Genomic DNA, 25,456 nt, shown 5'->3' on the forward strand with positions numbered 1-25,456 from the left:
ACCGATCCGGGAACGCCTGAAAAGGAGGCTATTGCAGTTCTATCTTGATTGAAAACGTAGGCAAAATTCCAGTGCAAAAGAGAAACCACGATGAAAATGCCTAAAAACACGCCAAAAATAACCCCAAACCAAACCTCTGCTTGGAGAGTAATGTGGTTGCGTGATTGCGTCATACTACAAACCATAAAAGACTCATAGGAAAACGCTAATGCTCAATAAATAATCACACAGCTTACAGTGAATGGTCGAAATCAAGAAATCAACATTTCTAACAGACAATGGTCTAATATGACAACATTTTCAAAATGAATTGATAGCCTGGAACAGGCCTGGCCATGGGGTACTCAAAGGGGGCTGATAGCCTTGTACAGGCTTGGCCGTGAGACCATCTAATATGAATTGATAGCCCGTAACAACTGACTATGTTCTAAATAGCATCACTGCCTTGCAATCGATTTTGCGAAGTGAAATTATTCGTTCATAGTTGCTATAATTGATATGTCTAAAACTGCTAGAACTTCACTGAGTCACAATACGTGTATGCCGGAAAAACAAACTAGAAACTGCTCCTGCAGTTTTCTCGGAGCTCGCAAGGACTCTGTCCCAGGAGACGCAAATTGAGATGGGCGGTAAATATTATGACAGAAGCGAGACCTGCTCAGAGTCGAAGCCCAGCTGCGCTCCCCACAAATGTCTATATTTGTCTCGGCGTCTGGCAACCAAAGGCTTTGTTTACTGTCTTCATTAATGCAAGGGGCGGGACGATCCATTGAGAAGTTTTCATTCCGACACTCGCGCATTACTAGTATTAGACTTGTCCTGTACACCTACATACAACTACCTGAGACAGATAAAAAAGCTGTTTAAACTAATTCCGACCAGTAGAGGTTGACTCGTACACCTGTCTGAATTGTCCCACTCCCAATACTGCTGCACCTGTATTTCAAGGGAGCGATATAGAACTTATACTACCAGTACATACGACCGGCAAGTCCTGGCCATATATATACATCAGCATCAGCCATCCCCTACCCTAACAGAAACGAATCCTCCCGGGTACCGGTGAACTGTCTGCATGTTCAGCGACTGCGGCTGGTTATAAGTGGCTATAAGTGTTCAGACCGGGGTGACCACGAGGTAAGGCCTAGGTAAAGTTGTCCCATCTTCACTTTTATCACAATTATGTGTGTTTATTGGTGTTGACAGTTCTTTACTTAACTATGTTCTATGGATACTACTACCATATAGCTAGTGTATCGTTTGCTGTCAAAATCTACACTGCAAGTGGAATATACAATGTTTGGTACACTGTTTCTCAATGAAAGCGTCTTTGCCTGACCAAAGGAATACTATACACAGCGACTCATATCTCGTTAAACAGTTGAGAAAACATTGCCAGTAACGTTACGCTGAGGGCACACGATAGTCTGGTTAAAACATGTGCCACAGTTATATAAACTGCTTGGCAATTTCGACGCCATTACGATCGGAACCTCGTATCCAGTACCCATGTCCAGAAATAGCGCCGGTCGGGTCAAGCCCTAATATGTTACTGACAGAGCATGGACGTGGTGAATAATAACAAACCGTCGGGAGGACACAGGCCAGACTGGTTTTAAATAGCTGACAGCCTGGTTAGTAACATGTAGTGAAAGATATGACAAGAGTAACGACAAAGTGAAATCAAAGAACATCTGTGATTAGTCTTGTGTTGAAGTGACGAAAGTGAGGAACTGTTGCAAGAAGTGAGGAGGAAATATGCCGAGTATTTGTTAAAGTCTGAAGCCCGTTTTTCACTCTTTAACTCCAGCCATGGCGGGTAAGCGGGGTCGGACTTGGAGACGTAGAAGGCAGCGTAAGAAAGAAAACAGACCAAGTAAGTTTTCCATCATATGTCATGAAATGTTTCTTTCGGCTAGCAATACCATATGTAATGTGGTGTTAGACCAGGGAAGTTGCCATACGTCCTGAATATTTCTTTTGATTGGCAATACAATATGTAAATCGTGTGTGATCTGCAGTTTTTACATTGATATTATTGTTCGTATATCGTCAACGTTATTTGAGATGGAAAAACTATCGAGTCAGACCGTGACTTGTTTCCTAAAGCCGTAAATTTGAACAGATATGTGTCTCGTTTTACTTCTAGGGACACGCCTAAAAATAAGCAGAATTAATATGCTAGATGATGACATTGACTAATGGTTAAGCTGTTGACCAAGTATGTGACCTTGTCATATCATCGCTTAGAATAGCCATAAATCAAACAAATGGGTTACGATTGGTTTTACTATATCCTTGGGAACATACCTGTGTGAGATGGGGTTTCACTGAGAATTTGTAGATATGTTTTGCAGCGACAACTTTCAAAATTATAGTGGCCAAAGAAAGTGTTATCATGAACTGAATGATGACTTTGACGTCTAAAAGAGGAAATCTTATGGTTTATGCGGTCAAAATGATAGGTTTGGTATAGAGAAAGTACACACAGATAAGAAGAGTAGATTAACGAAATTCTATCTTGTAACGTTAACAGTAATTTTTGTCCTTCTGATTCTCACAGTTTCTCTCGGTCAGGAAGAACACTACATACGGTTCTTCCGGTTCTTGAAGAAGAACGGTTTTGATGGCTTCTTCCTGCGACCCGCTCTTTTCCCAGGTAATTCTTTTGCTACTTTTAAGATCTGATGAGAATGGTAACTAAGGTATTGATACAATCTTGTCAACCCACCATCTCCTTAATTCGTTATATGTGATAGAAGCAAGGCTCAGTCCATCCGACATGTGTGTCTGGGAATTTTTAGAAAGCCTATTTAGCGGTAATTCGATAATTGTCTACGTTCTTGAGAAATCTTATATGACGTTATTCACAGTATGGCCTGCGACTGTTTATGTAAATCATGACTTGATCTCTTTCCCCTTAGATACCGGGCGCGGTCTTATGGTACCACGGAAAATCAAGGTATATATATTTTTCTAGCATTAACGCTCCTCAAATTTCAGGCTCACGCCCTCTCCCTGGTTACTCATTGGCTAATACATTTTTAAAACAGCAACTAACTAGAGAATTTTTTGTTTGTATTTTAGCGGGGACAGACAATGATGAAGATGCCTCAAAACTTGATCCTCTCCACTAAGACAGTTCTAGCCTCAGAGATGGGACCCTACATCGAAACGTAAGTCAGTTTTATATTAATTAACCAGTAACCGCATTTAACAGCTTGACATTTCTAGATCAGCGCCGTTGAAAAAAAAGCAGTGGACATCCATACATTTACATTACTAAAAGTTTTAGTTTTTCATCCAGCATTCTATCTTTTCTTTAAAACTGCAGTGCGGAACCCCAGCTGACGACCATCCAGGCCATAACCACCTTCCTCATCTACCAGAAACACCTGGGCGAGACCTCCTTTTGGAAACCTTACTTGGACATCCTGCCAGACGAGTACACGCACCCGGTCTACTTCGGAGAACAGGACTTTCTCTACCTCCCGCCTTCACTCAGGGCTAACGTCAAGGCCAAGAAACAGGAATGTATCCAGAGTTTTGAGGAACTGAAGCCTTTCTTCGCGAGTCTTGAGCCGCTATTGCCTGACTGGGAAGACGTCTTCACGTTTGAAGCTTACAGGTATCAATTTTCTTCTTATTTTCAATTGTTTTGAGAAGATAATTTTTAATAGTCGACTGGGTACTAGACATAGGAAAATTAAATATGCGAAAAAAGATGCTATCCGAGGGCAAAGGAGCAAAAGAACTTTCCCTGATCTCAACGGAGTTTTAGTAGCTAGAAAAAGTTTCTTCTTTGTAATAAAGAGAGCCTACCTGTTTCAGATGGGCTTGGTGTACAGTGAAGACCCGATCTCTGTACGTGGACGACAAGGGCAGCTCTGTACTCAGGAACCTGGACAAGAGCGGGCTGGGCGTCACCTCTCTCGTTCCCATGGTGGACCTTCTGAACCACTCCCACAGTGCTCGGGTCAGAACCTGTCTTTAATATGATTGGTTAATTTTAAGCACTGGAGAGAAGGTTAATAAGATATATCATCAACTGTGAGAAAAACAAACAAATAAACAAACAAACAAACAATATCTTTATCATGCTCCACATGACAATTCGGGGTAGAAACGCAATCGGACACACATTTTCAAACAAAATTTTTTAATAGATAAGTTTATAATAGATTTTTTAAATCTCTCCCTACAGACTGGTTTGTTGATCAAGAAATCCTGTAAGAACGGGGACTACTTTTATACGGTGACGGCGGAGGAAGAATACAGCAGGGGTGACCAGGTCCTGTTCTGCTACCGCCGGGCGGATAACCAGACGTTACTCCTGAATTACGGTTTTGTTCTTCCTGACAACCATCTAGACCTCATCAAATTCTTCCTCGGTAAGTATATACAGAATCCCATGTTAACAGTTTCCTCGTTTGTGCAGAAATTAAAGCTATTGATATGGCAATGCATTCTATCTACGATACACATGTAACCTGCGTCACCTTGGATTTTTAACGTTCTTTTTTTCAGTTAAAGACATCCTCAGGATCTTAGAATTGATGCCTTTTGAAGAGGAAGATCCGAAACATCGGCGGAAAAAAGTTCTTCTCATCGCCACAAAATATACAGCAAGGTGCGCATTATTTCTTTTTTGCTCCCCATCATAGCTTTTCCTCTTTGATTATGTAACACCTTTGGATTCTTTACCGTTATGATGGCGTTTTTATTTCTTTACACAGCCTATGAAAACTGATATATGGGCTGACATCACCCCTAAGATCAGAATTAATAAAGTTTTTTTTGTCCTAACCTATAACCCTATAACAGTATAGCACCTAAGCTAAGCCATGTTATAGATGGACAGAAATAGCATGCCACTACATGAAACTGTAAATTTCATTCTTTGAAAGAGTAAGCTAGAAAAGAGACCTTCAGGAGATTTCCCCTTATAATAACTGCCCGATTGTTGACCCTTCCCAGTGACCTGACGTGTGACTACCGGGGTGTGTCCAGGACTCTCATGACGGTTATGAGGATCCTGGTCTGTGACTCAGAGGACAGGTGAACGTTGCCTTTTCCGTTCTCGTATGTTTTAACAAACAAAAAAATTGTGACTTCTTTCGTGTGTAAGAACTAAATATACATGTTAAAGAATTATCGTTATATTTGTGTGAAACAATCTTTTCCCTGGAAATGCAAAATCGTCTAAACGGCTGTGCTGATTTCCCCAGACCGCTATTTAAGAAAGTCCTGGCGGATGACCTGCCGTGGGACCATCCGGTGTCTGTTCAGGCCAGGAGTCTGGCTCAGGAATTACTGGAGAGACGGCTCATCTCGTACGGAATTATGGTAAGCCAGCCATTATTATTCACGTAGACTACCATCCATCTACTAGTATTGAGGCAATGTCAGTAATGATTGTTGTGCACCTAAGGAGTCATTGGCCTAGACATGTACAATTTGTACTAGAAATTCAACCCTTGACTGATAATTATGAGCCGGATTGCTATGTCAAGGTTATCAGATAAACTGACAGAAAGCACAAAAGTATCATTGCTGTTGTGCTCATGTGTATCTGCACGTCAGTTATGAGCCGATAGGAGGCGCTAGTGCGTGTACCATTGATAGTGCAGCTGCAACCTGCCCTTGGTGCTGAAATGCTTTCCATTGGCTTACAGTGATCAGCTTGAGTTTCACCTGTTTTATACGCAAGACAAATGATAGGATACAGTCGTTTGATGGTATTAAAACTTTATAAGCCACAATGTCCCATTATTTTCAGGATGATGCAGCTATCCTAGAGGAGTCCAACACCCCAGTCAGACAGCTGGTGGTGGCCATGAGGAATGAAGAGAAGAAAATTCTCCAAAAGGGCCTCAAAAGCCTGACTAGAAATAAGCTTAGGTAACTTTTTGGGAAACCAAAAATTGACCTCCATAACTTTAAAAAATAGTCTTTAAAAGACCTGGAAATTCTATGTTGTATTTTAGACAACTTATTCTTATTTTACTCCTAACGTAGGAAGCTGAATTTTGAAAGAAAAATAAGTTTTGCTTTGGATTCTTAAAGAATCTTCTTATGGATGAATTCCTAAACATGTAGGAGAGAAAATGGCAACCTTTGGATTTTCATTATTTTATGGCACCAAACTAAAGAGCGATGGATTTCTAGAAATAGTTTTCATTATACTTTAGTGGACAAAAGAAGACATAAAATAAGGGCTATCTGGCACCATCTGCTTGAATTGACAAATATGTGTATCACACCATGCAAGAATAAAGACAATAGGGAAGTAAAATGTGTTTGTGTTCTTTTCAAGATCAGTAACTCTGACTTGTGTATTCACACTAGACAGCATCATATACTTACAACTTACAACTAGCCTGTGTTGACACAATCTCTCGTTGGCTGGGGTCGGCAACTATTGACTAGCTTACAACCTGTGTTGAAGTTCCTGATTGTACACATAAGATTCAGTAGTGATCATATTAAGTACACTGTACATGTACATACATACAGTTAACCTAAGTCATAGCTGCACCTTCCTAATGTCCACCATAGTATAAACATACTTCTCCCACAGACAGTCTAACAACATACACACATAAATACACTAGTGTTCTCAGTAGAATTCATACCTTTACATACATGTATGTATAGACACCATACATATTTGATATTATACATATAAATAAACTATACAACCCATAATGTTTGCCATTGGTGTCGGACAATCTTATAATCCTGAGGGCACAAAATCTGCACCAGAAAAAATCTTTCAGACCCTATATGATAAAGACACATCTTACAAGTGTACACTTATAATCTCTTGGAATTGCCATCTTTTACCATTATAAATTTGAAATGGCACTCAGAAACCTAGGTAAATCACAAAGGCAACAAATTACATTGGCATATTCCTAACTGATTATATTCACCCCCATACCACCTTATATATACAATAACTTAAACCTCTAGGAAATAATGATATGAAATTTGATAATGGACTGCTCCTGTCTGTACACGTGCTAGGGTCTATTTGGTGGTTATAAATTTGACTTTAAGTGTTCCTTCATTTGTAGAGCCTTTTTAACATACTCAAAAGTGGTCACTTTCTCTCATAGCAGCACCCTTGGCACATGTACGGAACAGCACAAATGTATATAATACAGCTTATAACATAGCCTCCAATTGTCCATAAAGCAGCAAAAAACTATATTACAAGAACAAAATTACAGACACAGTTCTAATATACACCGTAGCTCCCAAATCTTAAGAAAGCAGTACTGCTCTTATGAGGAATAACACTGCTACAGTTACAGTCTCTTGACATAGCAGCACCACAAGTTACATGTAAGTACCGATACTGTTGAACAGCAGTACCAACCTAGGAACAGCACTACTCCAGCAACTTTAGCTTCCATATGACCCCTGGTATAGCACTTGGACAGCTGTAAATTTAGCATTCCAGTCTATTTTCTAAGTGCTGTATCTCTAAGTTGACTGATGAAACCCTGGAAGTTTAGGAAGGGCCTAAGGTAAGGTACAGCAGCACTGTCTTAGGAACAGCACTACACCAGCTGTAGTCTAGCTTGCAGCTGACTCAGAGAACAGCACTAGCACCGTGAAAGTCTACCTTTGATTGACCTAAATAATAGTACTAGAATAGCTCTACTTCTTCCAGATGACCTCAGGAACAGCTGTACTATGTCTGTATAGCTATACTCATAGCTTCTCTTTTGAAGTGCCAGTGCAGCTGAAGGCTTGTCTGTACAGCAAGTACAGCTTGACTAGAACAGCTGTATCTTGTCCCCAAAGTGTCCGTATAGCAGCATCAGGCAGAGGAACAGCGCGAACATGACCAGCCTCTGCAGCACAGTGTTGAAGTCCTTGGGGACCAGTGTGGTGGCCAGCGTGCCGGTCACTGCTGAGATCTCGTGCGCCACGCAGACAAAGATGAAGGAAGTGACCAGCATGTTGAGGGTGTGGTACCCTGGGATGACCACAAGGATGCCTTTGGTGTCTGCTGCCAGCCAGATGTGATACTGCCCTATAAATAACTGGGACAAAAAATGGCAACATTCATTCATAAACTAGTAATGATGTCCCATGTATCCAGTTGTTGCTCTATCCACTACCACAACGAAGTAGCATTCTATACCCCCTATTTTCTTCCATCTGTTTTTTGTGTGCAACATTACAATTTCTTAGATGGCAAAAAAACAAGACATGTCAATGACATTGCTAAACAGTCTTGTAGTCACCAACTCACCTCTAAAGAAATCTTGCCAAACCAGGCAAAGAATGTACTGTACCGTGATCTCAGGTAACCTGGAATATTTCTTACAAGGATGAAGGAAGTGATCTGAGGGAAAAAAGAACAGGCATTAATGAAACAAACACAGAGGGCTTCATTTTTATTTGCAGTGACGGGAGAATTAAAAACAAGCAACGTATCAAAATATGAGAAAAGGCAAACATGTACAGAATATAGAGGACTTACCGGTAGGAAGGATATGTAAGGGTGAAGTCTGTTACATTCCACTTTACTGCTACAAGTGGTCATAAATACAGTGTAACCCTGGAAATCAACAGTGGGAAAGAATGAAGTTAATACAAGAGAACACAGGACATCTGACTTATGTCCTATCCAAGAGGATACCCCTACCTGAAGCTAGGTACTCATTTTCTAGTGAGGAAATAGGTGTAAAGTGCCTTATCCAAGAGCACAACATTAAAGCCTGATAGGGATTCGAACCCAGAACCTTTAAATTCTAAGTTAATAACCCTAACCACAGGACCACTTTGCCGCCTTAGAACAGTGTGCTGAACTGTTTTCAGTGCGGTAAAAGGAGTTCTTTGAAAAATAACTGTAATTTTCCAACATTTCCTAAGCAGTCCAGTACTCACCAGTGTGATACAGACTGACAGGGTGACGATCAGGTACGTGACACACGGGGTGAACAGGTTACCATGGAAACTGTCATCAATAATCTGCAGCTTCTTCAGGCCGAGGTACGTGAAGGCGAAAAACATGCCGTAGGACACCGCCTGGGGGAAAAGATATTATTATCAATCAGCATTAGACTAAAAGCCATAATATGTTGACATTACATATGATCTTGGCAGGATATCAAAAATTATAACCAGCTCTATATGTTCAATGGCAATGAGTACATCTCAAATATCATTGTCTAATCAAGGGAACAAGATATTGAAAAATGAACAGTAGAAAAATATGAGAAACTCACATATCTGTCTAACTGCCACCTGAACCACCACTCTCTTATGGAGCCATCCAGCTGGAACAGCTGCACAGCTGGCCACCAGGAGAACAGCGACTCAAACAGCACCTGTACAAGGGAACAGCAACCATGTAGAGCCATACAAACACAAAAATATACACACACATGCATGGACATCTGTGCAATATGTTGTACATCATATGAACCTTAAAACTTTTTCTTCCAATACTGACAATTTTAACAGTGCCATAATCATCACAATAAAGTTACTTAGTGTATGTTGTTACTTACCTGCATGGAGGCCAGAAGGGCGATGATCCCACACAGTACCAGCAGCTTGAACATCATCAGCACAAATCCTGAGCTGTTGTCTGCACAATAAACAACAAACAACTGTGTTATTTACAATGTTGGAGGGGTATAATCTCATAAATGCACTCCTGGGGGAGAGGCTGTTGCCTGAGTGATAACATGGGGCTACAGGTATGAGGAATCTTTGGAAGAGGATTTCTGTTGGAGGTGGCTGTTGGCAGAAGTCTCTTAGAAAATTTGGGGGTTATGGGCTAGGGTACATATGTATGTTATCCTTATACACCACAGTGAGAAGTGCAGCACCTTCTGTATGCATATTGGTACCCTCATTGTAACAAAGCCCTCTGAATTGACCTCTTGTCCCTATGGGTATACAGACTTACTTGTATACTACTGTGATTGCTAAAAGTGTGCAGTTACTGTATTGAATACAATTAAAGAATTCTGATCATTGGCAGGGTGCTTGGCTGTTGCAAGGTGCAGCTACATGTAAGGCTGGCCTGTATCATTAGGATTTATTGATCAATTAATTGATTTATTGATTGATAACACTGTAGTAGAACTGACCAGCGGCACTGAAGGACAGCCTTGCTGTACAACCAGAAGCTTCAGGCATGTTGGCAGCGCCTGAATAGTAAAGGTGGCCCAAAACAGCACGGAAAACAAAGCAGTAATGTCAGTAAAAATAACATGTTACATAACCTAGGCTTACAAACCATAAAATAAAGAAGAAAATAAGCATGGATGTAGCATGGATGTAACTAAGTATCAGTTAATAACTCTGTTACTTTTGTTGTAAATTTTGCGTTTGTATTTGTAATTCAATGCTGATTAATTGGTGAAAATGTTTCAGCAAAAAAACTTACATAAGAAATGAAAAGTTACAAAAAATAACAAAAGTTACAAAAAAAACCAACAAAACATACACCATTTTGCAAACCACATATACGTGTTTATGTTCTTAAAATAAACCCTTGTCACCGGCTTGTGCTGTATGTTTTCATGTATAATTTTCAGTTTGTTTGTGGCAACACTTTTGGTAAACACCACTTCTTAAAAGCTAGGAACAGCGAGTGAAAAGAATGCATGTGCAGATAGTTTGAGGCTCGGTATGGGGGAGAACATGGTGAGAGGCTCTCTTAGGGAAATAGACAATACTGCAGATTGAATGGTAAGGGGCTTCCATGGGGGATAGTGCAGCAATAGATTAGCATTTAAAAAGAGGCTGTGTTGGGGGAAAGAAGAAGGGCAGGGATACAATGTAGGTGGTGACAGAGAAAATTGCAAGATATATATAGGTGGAACCCTATTCACATGGTATGGAATTCTGGAAGTGTTGTAGAGGTGCAAATAAACCAATGATGTACACTTTCGTTACAGTCCCAGTAAGCTAGTGTGTGATACCCAAAACTTGCCACTCCAGAGAAATGATATGCCAACAGTATCATGCACAAATTAGAGCGTGCAATACTTTTACATGTACATGTATATTCCCTCCTACGTTATCTTATGTGTACATGCACTCTCACACACACATTGACCCCCAAGCAACAATACCATGCCACACCTCAGAAAACTGAAAAAATGACAGTGACAGCATTGCATTGGGGGTACAGCTCAAAATCATGCACTTCCAAACGACCAGTTAAGAATTGTACAGAAACACTGTACATTTAAAAAAATACTTCACTACTGCACCACCTAAAAAAACACCATCTCTTTCAGAATCTTAGTACTACTGCTTAAAGAAGCCAGCGTACCTCCTGAGGACTTTGCGGTGACCCTCGGCAGGACGGCCATGGTGCCGTACACCACGAAGAACCAGAAGGTGACCAGCGGCACGAAGTAGTAGAACTGGTACGGCCGGTCCATCACCATGCACAGGAACACCACCAGGAAGTTCAGACGGAAGTTCACCTGCGACAGCGATCGGAAACATGTCAATCAAACTTCTCCATTCAAGATACAAAAAAATTACTGTAGGACTGACATTCTGACCCCAATTCTAATACAAAAGGTGGAAAAAAGATGGGCAAAAAACACACAAGGAACTTGTGACTAAAATACATTTTTTCAGACAAGGTTGCACCAAGAACGTCCTTGGTTGCACACTGGACAACCTGGAACTTTTGGTTGCCCACTTCCAACATTTAAAAGTCATGACAATAATACTACATTTTTTTGTACTACTGATGTTCTCAAAATGATTGACACTTGTCATAAGTGTCTATAAGTATATCCTTCCTCTAGTCTCTAAAGGTTTTCAGAACATTTTATGACAGAATAACCCACCTGACAGAGCCTGACGATGCCGTAGTCACCCTTCATCCAGAAGTAGAAGAAGTGTCCGTATCCTGTCTGGAACAGGTACATGGCCACCAGGATACGGATGTGCATGTAGATGGGGAGGTACTGCGGAAAAAATACAGGGACATTTGTGCAATGTAGCATTTACCATGTATGTGTGTGAGGAGAATATCATATATAGCTGCAAGCAATAATACATGACTGAAAACACAACACAGTGTAGTCATATGTCCAATCTAGAATTCAAATTTTTGATGGCAGCACATACATTCAAATTGTTCTAAGTATATGGAAGCCAGTGTGATACAAGACGCCCATTTAATACTTTATCACTTGGTCTAGAACATGTGTGTTGAAAGTTGTCATGGCCCAGGTAACAAAACACACTACTGGGAACTATGTGTTATGGATACTTACAGAACTGGCCCCTGTGTAGTGATACACCAGTATAACCAGCTGCATCCAACCTTTCCATTCATCTGTCTGGTCACGGTTCAAGATAGAAGTCTGCAGAAAAATGATGAAACAACACAACAACAGAAATGAATATTACTCTTTTGTTACCTAGTTTCATAAAGTATCTCTGTTTTAGATTTCTGGGAAAGATTCTGAAATGCTTTGATACTACATTGTAGGCAAAGTGACTGTTAAGTTGACATAAATGTCTTGATATTTGTTTACTAACCTGTTTGGTGTCAGAGTGGAAGAACAGACCAACCACAAGCACCCAGACAAACGGCACAAAGAACTGCAGGTGTGTGAAGTGTTTGTTCTCCTTCATGAAGACGGGGGTTCTGGGTAAAACAACATGGCAGCCGTTAGTCTGACAATGCCATACCCATGTACCTTACAGAATCATATACCATAGGGTTAAAATTCAACACAATAAGCTAGTAATAAACAAGAGGATTTGATAACAGTGCACACCTGTCACAAACGTAGAAGTAAGCCATGATAACTCCAAACTTGGCAAGTGCCACTAGTGCGGTCCTGGCTATCTCTGCTGTGCTTTTTGTCTTCTTCTGGTTCTGTGCTGTCTCTGCATCTGTGACACAAACATGTCAGTTAGTAACAGAGATACCCTTATGGTCATACTATCACCAGGCATGTGCTGACAACCTACAACCACATTGATTTAACATTTAACATTTGCTCCTATTTCCATTGTTACTACTACTGTTTCAACTGCAAACTGAGATATACCAGGAACTCTTGATTTTCACATTGCCACAAAATCTACTTGCAGTGAGTTTGAATCTTCTGTATTACATCAATTTGTGATAACAAAGCCTTAAATCTATCCAGGCAGTGTTTAAAGCAATCTAACAAAAAGAATCTCCTAGCATATCTGCTAAGTGAGTACCAGTTGACAGTACTTACCTTCAGACATAGAAGGTGTTCTTCCTCTGGTCACAGAGAACAGCATAGCTCCCACCATACTGGAACAAACAACACAAGGCATGAGAAACAAGAAATGACATGCACAACATGCCCAATTACCAAAGCACTTTTGCATGCTGATAAAATATCTATTGACACTGTCATGTATCCAAATGCAAAAATCACAAATTAAAGACTGAGCGTTACACATCATTTCAGAAACCATATTGGCATTTCAAACATAGCATTTATCTTCTCTTTAACAAGATGTAACAAAATTTCTTTATCATTGCACATATTTACAATTTTGATCACCTTCCAGGTTAAGTCCTACATGTAGTAGTTTACTACCAGTTTATACTTACCAGAGTCCAAAGAAGACGCCAGTCCCGACCTGCAGTAGTGAAGGAGGGTGGAAAGGCTGGCAGCAGGACCCGTCTATAGGGTGGAGTTTCTCATTACAGAACAGGTTCAGCAGCAGGGACAGGTGCTGGGGGGACAATACATTTTGTTAACTTCATTATATGTTATACATCGAAGGATGCCTCTGTATCTATATTTTCTATTAAATATAGCTCGCTTTGTTGGTTTGTGTATACATGTAACTCTAGAAGTTATGAATTATAGTTTTTCTTAAAAGAAAATAACTTATTTTATTATAGTAATTTCTTGCCTCAAGTCTGTAAAAACAAAAGATTAACACTGATTCAGCTAAACAAAAAACTGTACTCACAATATCCAGTGCAGGCTCCCCCAGATGAATCCCATCAGTCGACACATGCAGCAGTTCTGAGGCAGCTTGGTGGGTGGACTGTAGGACACCAACATGGCTGCCAGCACTGTACATGTACAACAACATGTTACTTTTGTTAACTAACCTAGTCACACATCTATACATAGGAGTTTGTGCTGGTAAGATGCAAACACCTAAATGATAATAGGTATAAAATCGACTCTTCTTTATAAACGTACATCTACTGATTCTATACCCATAATACTCACAAAATCTCCATGGCAACATCATTGTAGCTGTCAATCTGTGTGTTGGTGATCATCTTTCGTTCCTTACTAAGCTGGGTGTTGTTGACTGGGTCTGTAATATGAGAGAATGCAGTTTTCTACATATTATGTACATGGTCACCACTACAATGGCATAGTGGGTAAAGCTTACCTTGAATATACTACATGCAATACATGTATTAGCATCATTCAGTACTCAAGATAAAGTATACACACACCACTACCAGGGGACTAGTCTGTGTCAGCTGGTTGGTAAGTAGTAACATAACAGAAGAGAGCACATATGTATGAAGGTGTGATGTACCTTGCAGCATCCAGTACACATCTGTTTCTATGGCAACTTCCTCCATCACTGGTCGTAGCCGAGTCAGGTTAGCTGGAACAAAGGATGTTTTTATTCTAACCAGTTTTAAAGTTGAAAACCACATACAGATCTATCACCATTGAGTCCCATGCAGAAATTAGATACACATGTAGACACCAAAAATAAATTTTAGACTTGCAAGGCTCTAAATGATGTTTTTAAAAGAAATTTAGCTATTTACCTTGGTATTCTTGTAGGGCTTTTCCACTGGCATTCATCTGTTTGATGGTCCACTATAAAGAGGAAAAAGACAGTTCTTAATGATGTATGTACCTGTTGGCATGTACATATAAACCATGGCAGGAAGACACAGTGATATACATGGTTGGACAACACAGAGATCAATGTTAAAGTAAGTTTCCATAATTTTTGGTTATGTTTAGTAGTAATGTGAACTTACCGCTCCAGATCCAGTGATGATGATACTAGGCTTTTTCTGATTCCCCTGGAAAAAAAAAACAAGACAGAAATGAGTGCTAAACATCAATTCACTAGCTAGAACATGGAACTGAAGCTGGAAAAAAAGGAAAACCCATAATAATGATAATCCAACCTGTGTAACAGGGTTGGTATTTTTTCTACACCTTACCTCTTTCCATTCCCTGTAAACTTTCTCCATGGACCCGTTCACCATTGGATGCCATAGGAAATTCTACAAAACACAACGGAAGCACCATATTGCAGGATTGAACAAGTAACAACATGTAGGTATTTAATTTTATAACAATACATGTACTTGCATCAACATAACACATGTTGTTACACGTGTGTTGTGACTCAAAGACTGGTAAAGGAAATTAGAAATAATTCTATGAAGACAATAAGATAATACAAAGCTTTCAGTTTTTATACCTATCAGATATGCTTCTTAGCTTATGAATATTTTGTAAGATATTTCTACAGAATTTCATTGACTTTCGAATCTTTCTTTTGTTGATTGAACTTACCACAGATATGCCTGTGTCCTCTTCATGGTAAACAATATCTTCATGCTGAAAAATACAAAAAAAAACACATTAGACTGCACATTTGGGCCTGTTATGTTGTACCACATTCATTGCATACTGAGCCCTGTATGATTGCAACCTATATCAGTAGGATGAAAATTGGATTTTTGAACATTGACAAACAGGTTAGGTTGGGATTCATAGATATCTTATGGTCTCAGAGCACAATCAATACATCACAGCATATTACTACTAGTGTAGAAATTAACATAGATAGACTTCCATTTTTATTGCAAAGATTTTTCTTTAAGGGGTGAAAGGGTATGCCGATAAGGCAGTGTCTAGTAAAACAAAAGATGGCATCTCTAGAAGCATTACTTGTACAAAGTACATGTTGTATTTACCTGTTTTCCCTCCTTCACTGGTGAAATGCTGATAGTCTTGACTAGTTTGAAGTACAGCTGCCTCTGTCTGGAGTCTCCAACGAAAGTGAAAGTTTTCTCTGCTAGGCACTTTCTTGTGTCCCTGAAGGAAGATTTTTTTCAATGAATTGTTGAAAAATACAGCAATGTACAGCAAACTGATGATATCAATGCAAAGAACAATACTAGTAATAAATTTGAACAGTGGTGATTAGTTGAGCTGTGTCAGGTGAGGAAGATGGCTGCTCCCATGAACAATGTTTAAGACAAAACACAGGCTTGCCTAGCCTTATGCCAATCCTGTAAAAAAAAGGCCCATTCATCCAGTGGATTGAGAAACAATATGACACAAGTACATGCGAAGAATCTTAGACTAGGAAGAGACCTTACATCTTAGAGTACTTGTGCAGCATACATCCTTCTGGCTGCCATTTCTTATCAGCTGCCAGGTGTCCTTGTGACAACAGGTTGTTGCAGGTGTCACCTCCTGTGAAGACATAAACAGTTGAGTACAGTTATCAATACCACAGTGCATGCAACCTTAAGGCCTCAATAACTCTGATTTAACTGACTGTTTAATATACACATTGAAAATCTTACAGAAGAAAGGGAATCACAATCACATTGTTATATGGTAAACCTGGAATACAAATTACAATTGCAATATGTAAATATACCAGCACATGTATAAAAAAAATGTGGAGGACTAAGGATCAAATTCTTTGTACATGTAGTATGTACAGCATTTTAAACTTTAATGGTGTGTGAATTTCTAAAATGATGGCAAAGCTTGAATTCCCTGGTATAAACTTCAGAACCCAGAAACGGATGTGAAAAGTGCAAGCAATAACCTGACCTTTGACTGTAAATATCTACGTTGTCTAGATGTTGATTATTGCAGACGTGACTAAAAAGCACAACAACAACATTACTCACAATCCTTGAAAAGCAAAACAGTCCTTAGCAAACAACTTGTTTACAAAAGGATTACAAACAGAATGCACGAGAACAGATGCATATAGTCTCTTTGTCTGTACTTTTACACCAACTTGAGATTAGAATTCCATTGCATGTTTACTGATACTATGTAACATAAGCCTCTTTGACAGGTATATAGCTTGTTCTTGGATATAAAATACAATGTACCTTTTAAATTGTACGTCAATGTTTAATTTACCACATAATTTCAAAGCTGCTTTGTGTGTAATAAGTGAAAAATTATGGCAATTTGAACTGTGCAGATTTTGCAGGCTGCTATGTGCCTCTGTAGTGAGTTGAGGTGAAAACTAAGGTGACCCTAGTACAAATACAAGGCTTTGTAAAACTGTCAAGGCACGCACAATGGTGTTCAACATCCTTGACATTATATTAATATTTATTGATTATTCATATCTGATCAGGTGATTGCTCGCTTTTATTACTGGTATGAAATTGTTATTATTGTTATTTTGTTTATTTGTTGTTGTGGGATGCACCTGCTTTACTTCTAATTATTGACATTGTTTCACCCGACCGATCTAATGTACTAGAAAATCCGGTCAAGCAAGTGCCATGTTGGCCAACTCATCTGCAATGCTGAACAAGATTCTACAACGAAGACGGCGATTCGCTTTTAAAGAAACGACTTGACACTTACCGTTGTTGTATATCCGAGCCCCATGGATGATTATCAAGACTGTAGCCACGGCAAAGGCTAGTTTTTTGGCAGTGTTCATGTTTGTGTAGTCCAACGCGTTTTCCAGCTTCCAAGTGTTCATAATAGCCGCCATGTTGGTTCATCGCAACACAACGAAAAGTAGTAAGGAAGGAACGTAATGTGTAACGGCAGCACCAATAGACCTTTAAGAAATAAGAAAAGGCTTAAAATAACTATATTAATATAAATAATATTTTATCTAATATAGTATGGTATCGTATAGGAAGTCTGCGTGTACAAATCAGTCACATAATAACAATTTCATGCCATTGATTTGATGCGCTCAAAATGGGGATGGTGACTTAAAGTTGGATTTTTCGGGGGGAGGAGCAAAAATTTATGATACATGTATACATAACCTAACAGTAAGAAGAATGCAGGATATGATTAGTAATTAGGCATATTTAACCGAATGTCATCTTATACCAACTTAATATAACAAATGTAATAAATACTGGGGGAAGCAGACCCCTGTACCAAGTCCCTGGCTAAGTAAAACGTACTGCCCCTACTAGGTCATTGGTCGAGTTTATTCTAAAAGTAGGGGATGATTTAAAATATTTTGATAACGTAGTGAAATTTCACTTAATCATCTAATCCTATATGATTTTATGTTGTTAATTTATAATGTACTATAGGTCCTATTAGTTGGGGAAAGCTGGTTAAATTCTACAGTTTGAAAGAATTTTTATTTGCTGTAACGTTATAATATTCGACCGGTGACCTCTGATAACTGGTATCGTCTACTGGTCTTTCCATAGATTAAATTTCTGGCGTCGCTCTGCCGTATTTTATCCGTCCTGGTTTCTCTATAAATATCCTGCTGCAGCGGTTGTTAGCTCTTTCTCCTTCCGAACAAGCTATGGCGAGGACATCGGGCTGGAACACTACGGCAGCGGTGGTGACCGGGGCCGCCTGCGCCCTGGCCGGGGCCGCTCTGGCCGGATACCTTTTGTCCGGCCGGCGCCCAAAGAAACGGACCAAGATCATTGAAATGGTGGGTGATTTATGGTACAAATTCAATCAATTTATAGAAATCAATTCAAAAGGCTCCAACATTGAACCAAGGAGGTTCAAAAAGGAACCAAGGCTTCTTCAATTATGTTTCAATCACTTTTAGGTGGGTGTACCTTAGGCTGCTTTCCCTTTAATACCGTTATGCAATGTCAATTTATTATCATGAAACTTGCAAATAATGTTAACGTATATGTATACTGCAAGAAGAATTAATATAGTTCAGATGCCACAGGTACCGTATGTTTGTTTGGAATGAACTGTTTACAAACGATAACATCAACAACAGGTCGCAAATAAAAGCTGTGAGTTTCTCGAACTGACTTACGCAATAACGTCAGCTGTGATGAAAATTATGTAAGTTTCGTCGTCAGACTTCCCAGTATTTTGATAGGATGTTTGTATTGCAGACTTTGCACCCGCAACTCACAGGGAAACTTGTAATCCATCTTTTTGCAAAAGGGGAATTTGCTAGCTACATCTCTAGACAACTAGCTACCACTTTAGACAACTACCATAATTATTACAATAATAATAATCATTTCCATGACAGTGTTAAGGTGTGGCTTCCATTGGCATTTGTAATATTTTGGCAGGGCAACCGGTACATGTACTTGAGACTTTCAGTAGTAGTGAGAAGACAGCTTGGTATCCTCTCAGGTTCTGTTATGCATCCACCATGGATCCTCTCAGGTTCTGTTATCATCGACCTCTCTCCGAGTCCTAGTAGACATTGTTCATTAATGATCACTTTATGGACCTAATCGATCACTAATAAAAAGAAAATGAACTGATTCGTGAACAGTCTAAATTAAAAGCTAATAAAGCCTAACTTCTGCAGCTTATTTTGCCCTTTCAGATCAACATTCCAAACATCCTATCTGCCCACAGAGCTTACAGTGCAAGAATTGTCGCTATTTCTGTTCATAACAACAAACATGAACCCTGGTACCCTGACCTTACCCTTGGCACACTTGTCCTTATCTGAGAATATGCCAATCTTGCTTCTTGGCACTAAAAATAATGTCATAACATACCATGGTAAAGTTATAACAGTATCATGAAACACATCAGTTTGCCAGAGGAGAATAGAATATTAATTTTTCATGTTATACAGCCTTAATTTCCATGTTCTGGAGAGTGAGCATAATCTAAAGGATGCTATGCATATTCATACACAGTTACTTGTATAGAAAAATACTAACACTAACAGATGTGTTGTCCCATGTACAGTATATTAAACGTTATTACTTAACTAGCAAAACTGAAATGTAGGTCAGACGTCATAATTTACTCATTGATTGATCAATCAACCGATACTTTTATGTACAGAGAGGACCCTGTGGGACTTATTATCAATCAAAGTTTCATTTTCGTAATGAATATTCACAGCAGACAACTTGTTTTTGGGTGAATGCAAGGACTTGGTGAATATCATTGAATCTCATCTGTAAAATAATAAAGCACTGTCTCCTGTAAGATGGATGTGTGAGTATATGTAATACTCTTTTAGGGTTATATAAGGTTTCTAATGCAATGGTATAGTCAGTTTGTTTTGGTCAGTTTCTAATTTGGTGTGTGATGCCAATGACTGAAGTGGGGTCTGTTTATAGTAGCAGCTGACTCAGTTGCATCATCTGTTTTGGTGCAGAGCCCAAGTCATGAATATTCATGAGTACCTGTTTCCTCAAGGGGCTGTACCAAATGAAGGGTGGGGATTTTTCTGCAGAATCTGTGCATAAATCTGTAGATAGAAAACAGGTGTATTATGCAAATGAACCGAAATAACGGGTTAACCTCCAGACAACTGGGTCAGCTTTTCAGCATCATATGTATGCTGGTTGGAGGAAAAGGCAGCAGACTAGTCAATGGTTGGGATTTAAAACTGAATTGTGTAGAGTACAAGATGTACTAGTAGTCGACTTGAATTACGAAATAGATGGCACCTAGGCTAACACAACCCTGTACTCATTACTGTATGTTCTTTGCGTTTATTATCAGGTAAAGATTTACAAGGTGATGTCATGCTTTTCACAGATGGAGGAACTCCAGAAGGAGAATGTTTACATCAAGGATGCAGAGAGAGTGGAGAAACTTCTGTGTCAGCTCATCCAGGATGGCAAGAGTAAACTACAGGTGCATTGTCTGGTCTGGTCCGATAAATGGACAATAGTGAAAATAAAATACTTCATAGACAGTAAAGACCATCTCATTTATTGAAAGATTTCACTGAAAAGATTATCTTTGTCAGTTCATGACAAGCATTTTTGTGTGCCTTATCTCTGGTAGAGTAATGTTTTGTAATACAATTGATGTACATTTTTCCTATACACTTGTACAGTTTGTATTTGTACATGTATCTACAATGTCTTCCCTCTGAGCTGTTGTAAATTCTTATCACTTTTAAATTCAATGTCAACTACTAGTAGCTGATTATAATACCCACAGTGGAGGAGATGCAAGCAAGTATTGAATTCGTAGTGTCTACTTTCCGTCTTGTAAATAAACCCATGTTCTGTCTCTCCAACCATTTTCCAGATAATCACGGACTTTGACATGACATTGTCTCGTTTCTCCATCAATGGGAAGCGGTGTGCCACGTGTCACAGTAAGTTGCTAGAGAAATGCGTCCCTGCAAAAGCGCATGGTTTACAGTTGATTTGTGTTAATTCTTACCTTAGGTCATCACTGATTTTGACTACACAATCACCAGATGGGCCTACAAAGGCACGAGGGTTGCTGCAAGTTTCAGTGAGTTGGAACATGCAAAAATTTGAAAACCTTAAAAAAAGCATCTGTAGAGTGCAAACCACCTACTGAGTCCTAGCCTGGTATTCATCCTTTTTAGTGGTTGACTCCAATGTCTGCTCTGCTTTCTTTTTTTTGCAACTGAGTTTGGACGTAAAAACAGATGGACACCAGGCTAGAAACCTCCTCAAAGGCAGCATTTTGTTTTCCTCAGCTGCAAAAAATAACCATTATGGAGACAATGTGTAATCAGGTTTAAAATGTCTGGGTCAGAATTCAGGTCAACATATGACTTGTGAAAAACATTTATGATTTAGGGTTTGTGCTGTTTCGAAAAAGTCTAGAGTATCAATGCCTATGTGGAGGTAATTATTCCCAAATCCTCACATCAAAAACCCCATCCCACCCCTACAACTGCTGTGTAGTGCATTTTGCATGTTGCATGTCTTGCAATTTTTGCATGTTGCATGTGATTAGAATATTTAATGTCGATGCAAACTGCATGTTTTGCATGTAATTTGACATGCATGAAAGGTGAGAGTATCATGCAGCTTTTTTGGTTACATGAGCCTGGTCAGAACTTACACCACATCCTATCATTTTTGACAACAAATGAAGTAAATTAGATGTAAATTTTGCTGGTATTGTCACATTTTTTTCACTAAACTGCAACCTATCTTCCCATTCCAGATGTACTAGAAAACTCGAGCCTGGTGCCTGAGTCAAAAAAACAAGTTGTAAGTATCCAAAATAGTAGAGTCAATTTTAGTACATTTTAGTAGTACATGTACATGTGTGGATTGTATTGTGGCCATGATATTATGGTGTTAACAAATGATAAAAGCTTGACATAAGGACATGATATGACTTATATTTAACATCCGATTATACCTGCACACTCCCTATTTGGGTATATCATTTACCTTATGCAGTATTTCCTATGCTTATCGCTAGGTGGCGCACGTGTACAAAGCTCTAATCGCAAAGCATCACGGGATATCATGACGTAATGACATTGTTCGCCGCCATTTTCCTTGTGCCTTCGCAGAGGGGTGCACGTTCGTTTCCCTACTCCTTATTTTCTTTCGGCGTTAGGCCCAAAAAGAAGGATAAAACGAAGTCTTCTGCCCACGAGGGCGATTCAGGTAGCCTTTCGGAGGACCAGACGGGTCGTAACGGCAAGAGAAGCGGCCTGTTTCCCAACGCTAGTGGAAAAATTATACAGGCGTGCCTGCACATGCCTCCGGACAGGAGGAAGAGGAGTCGGGTGAACGAAAAGTCCCCGCTCCTACAGCTGGAGGTTCGGAGGAAAAAGAGAAGAACTCCAACCTCATTCCGCCGCTTGGGAGCGAAATGCCCCATCGGCGTTGGCACCGGGAACATCCGCCGCTTGGGAGCGAAATGCCCCATCGGCGTTGGCACCGGGAACATCGGTCAAGGAAGGAGACGGCGCGGAGCTGCCGCCGCCCCGGCCTAAATTTCCTCCGGACTCGGAGGAGTTGGGCTCCCCGACCATGCCGAAGCTTGGTGGGGAAAAAGTCTCCTCCACCCCCACCTCCATCAGAAACACCTTCCCGCCTGGATTCGACGCTGCCTCTTTTCTTCAGTGGATCAGTTCCAGCTTGGGACTTCCTCAGGCGTCCAGTTCATCCCGTCAACCTCGGGACGTTGACGGGGTGGTAGCGTCGACCAGCCGAGCCGGTGTAGTCGGTTCCGGCGAGAGCATCCAGGTTCTGAAGTGGAAGAGTGTTCGGAGGAAGGAAAAAAAAAATCACCTTTTTCTGACTCTGACGAAGGTAACTCCTTGTCGTTTGATAATCCCTACGATAATAACTTCAAATAAGTATTTGGAGGAACCGGTGGGCAAAAATCGGTCTTGAAGACATGTTTCATATCTTGTTTCATGTCCTTGCCACACATTTCACGTCTATACTGAGTCATAGTAGAGGAAGCTGATCCCAAAAAACACCAAAGACGATTCTATCGCTTTGCAAACAGCATCGGGTTTAGAGGATGGTCCGAACCCTTAGTGAAGAGAGGAAGGAAAACGTTTCCCACTCCACCTAATGTTGAATTAGCACTTCGGGCGCCGATTCTAGACCCAGTAGTGGCTAATATGATCAAGCATGATACCGGAAACACTGATAAGAATTTTAGTGATTGCCAGGATAAGATGCTCATGGCTGCTAACCTTTTAGTAGAGTAGTTGTTGGCAGCAGTTAAACTCCAAATTTGTGAGTAAAGTCCTCGCTCAAAAATGTAGCGACCTGCTCGGGAACTTCAGATTCTTCCCCTTCTTATTTGGAGACACCTTTTTGGAGAAGGTTAATTCAGCCGATTAGGCTAGACGCACTTTGAGTAAGGCTTATAAGTCAGCCCCTTCGAGCACTTCTAAGTCCAACCGTTCAAAGTTTAACTATAGCTACAACAAGTACTCCTCAAACTAAAGGGTTACATTTTTCGTCCCTACAACAACAAACCTGTAATTCTACCCCAGCCATCTAGCGGTTTTGGTCAAAACTGCAGTGTTTTTGCCCAAGTCTCACTGAATCTCGCGAGATATCGGGAGATTTGAAGAAAACAAGATGGCCGACCTCGTGCCGAGCGCTACACATTTCTATGTTCAAGGCCACGAAAACGTGTCCAAAACTCGTAAAAATGGATTGAATACAAGGTCACAACAAAGAAGAAATGTTCTTCTCTATATGTTTAATTTGTTGGAGCACTGATTCCTCATTTGAAGGGAAGATTTTCGTGAGTTATTTTTCTTCCATGTTGCCGAATTTTGAAAGGGGATTTTCCACGTTACGATCGCCATATACTAGCCCCTAAAAATCTATTCTCTGACTGTTTGGGCTGTATTTCATGGAGAAATTAGCGTTGTTTACATGAAAATAGGATTTTCAAATGCCAGCAGGGTGTCAACATTTTACCAAACATATTGATTTTGTGTAGCAAAGTGGACTATTGTTATTCAAATAGCGCCTTTTTACAACTTTTGTCAGACAATACCGATGGGCATAGTGACGCCGCTTGGCCCCCAAATCAGCAAAATTTCACGAATTAGCCAAGCTAACACAAGCAAAAAGTACGAAGAGAAGACCCTACATTTGAAAATTTTTTGAGAGGCGCAGCGCCCTTGTTTCATTGCTTGGGGAGACCCCTGGATTACTAGTAGTAGTTTTCTTAGACGACTTACCGATCATTGCAAGGTCGAGGGAACGATGCTTAGAGCACATTGCTATGGGCAGAGAGCTTCTAGAGCAACTCGGTTTGTTCTCAACCTGGAGAAGTCGCGGTTGGTACCGTCTCAGGTAGCGATTTTCCTAGGCCTTGTTCTCGATTCTCGTACTTTGACAATTTACCTAACCGAAGACAAGTTAGACAAGGTAGTGAGTTCTTGCCTATCACTTCTGGAACAGGAGGTGATAGGAATCAGACAGCTAGCCAGCGTGGTGGGGCTGTTAGAGTCTGCCAAGCAAGCCATTCTTCCAAGGCCCTTACTTTTCCGGGCTCTGCAACAGCTTCTCAATTTTCGACATAAAGAAGCCGAGAGAATTTTGTCTCTTTAGTCAGTCTAACCCCAGATGCAGTAAAAGATCTACAGTGGTGGATCGGTCATGTGCGCGAAGTAAAGTCTTTGTTCCGTCAAACCTCACAATTTGCACGGATGCCTCACTGGAAGGATGGGGCGCGCATTGTTATGGTCAGGAGACAGGCGGGCGCTGGTCGCAAACAGAAGCGCGCATGCACTGTGACCAACTGACTAGAATTGAAAGCGGCCTCCCTGGCGCTAAGAAGCTTTGTGAGCGCAGATACTCAGCATGATCTGCTAAGGCTGGACAACGCAACAGCCGTTGCATATGTGAATCACGTGGGGGGAACAAGGTCGCCAGATTTGGCAGCCTTGGCCCTGGAGATGTGGTCGTGGGCCCTGGAAAGAGGCCTGACGTTGTCTGCAACTCACGTTCCCGGATTGACAAACACCCTAGCGGACAAGTGTT

The 25,456-nt window shown here is 40.3% G+C and overlaps 3 protein-coding genes across 9 annotated transcripts in view; 2 read left to right on the forward strand and 1 right to left on the reverse strand.

Annotated features, from left to right (window-relative positions):
• Positions 1 to 1,604: 1,604 nt before the first annotated feature.
• Positions 1,605 to 6,223, forward strand: LOC109465236 (SET domain-containing protein 4-like). The gene is made up of 11 exons (XM_019762379.1): positions 1,605 to 1,876; positions 2,564 to 2,659; positions 2,925 to 2,962; positions 3,088 to 3,176; positions 3,335 to 3,628; positions 3,832 to 3,976; positions 4,205 to 4,391; positions 4,528 to 4,630; positions 4,978 to 5,058; positions 5,229 to 5,346; positions 5,780 to 6,223. Exons 1-11 carry the CDS (start codon positions 1,813 to 1,815, stop codon positions 5,903 to 5,905), a joined length of 1,341 nt encoding a protein of 446 aa, XP_019617938.1. The 5' UTR covers positions 1,605 to 1,812; the 3' UTR covers positions 5,906 to 6,223.
• Positions 6,224 to 7,770: 1,547 nt separating this feature from the next.
• On the reverse strand, positions 7,771 to 17,805 carry LOC109465441 (CAS1 domain-containing protein 1-like). Its single transcript, XM_019762723.1, has 20 exons — positions 17,631 to 17,805; positions 16,385 to 16,481; positions 15,977 to 16,097; positions 15,573 to 15,617; positions 15,215 to 15,277; positions 15,026 to 15,070; positions 14,244 to 14,314; positions 13,242 to 13,300; positions 12,789 to 12,906; positions 12,547 to 12,655; positions 12,279 to 12,368; positions 11,847 to 11,966; positions 11,315 to 11,471; positions 10,122 to 10,181; positions 9,534 to 9,613; positions 9,249 to 9,350; positions 8,908 to 9,048; positions 8,501 to 8,578; positions 8,270 to 8,362; positions 7,771 to 8,057 (listed from the first exon to the last, which is right to left on the reverse strand). Exons 1-20 carry the CDS (start codon positions 17,761 to 17,763, stop codon positions 7,788 to 7,790), a joined length of 2,052 nt encoding a protein of 683 aa, XP_019618282.1. The 5' UTR covers positions 17,764 to 17,805; the 3' UTR covers positions 7,771 to 7,787.
• A 613-nt stretch (positions 17,806 to 18,418) lies between these two features.
• The window catches only part of LOC109465427 (cytosolic 5'-nucleotidase 3-like), a 12,048-nt gene continuing 5,010 nt past the window's right edge, over positions 18,419 to 25,456 (forward strand). For 2 of the 7 annotated variants that reach the window (XM_019762695.1, XM_019762696.1), the window contains exons 1-4: positions 18,420 to 18,687; positions 20,742 to 20,840; positions 21,243 to 21,312; positions 22,143 to 22,189. In XM_019762695.1, the coding sequence (XP_019618254.1) occupies positions 18,553 to 18,687; positions 20,742 to 20,840; positions 21,243 to 21,312; positions 22,143 to 22,189 (351 nt within the window). In that variant the 5' untranslated portion in view covers positions 18,420 to 18,552. Of the gene's footprint in view, positions 18,688 to 20,551; positions 20,576 to 20,705; positions 20,841 to 21,242; positions 21,313 to 21,385; positions 21,456 to 22,142; positions 22,190 to 25,456 lie in introns of those variants that run through there. The other 5 variants (XM_019762692.1, XM_019762693.1, XM_019762691.1 and 2 more) reach the window with 5 other exon arrangements.

Source organism: Branchiostoma belcheri, unplaced genomic scaffold (genome assembly GCF_001625305.1).
Source record: "Branchiostoma belcheri isolate BF01 breed outbred unplaced genomic scaffold, Haploidv18h27 scaffold15, whole genome shotgun sequence".
Taxonomy (NCBI): Eukaryota; Metazoa; Chordata; class Leptocardii; order Amphioxiformes; family Branchiostomatidae; genus Branchiostoma; species Branchiostoma belcheri.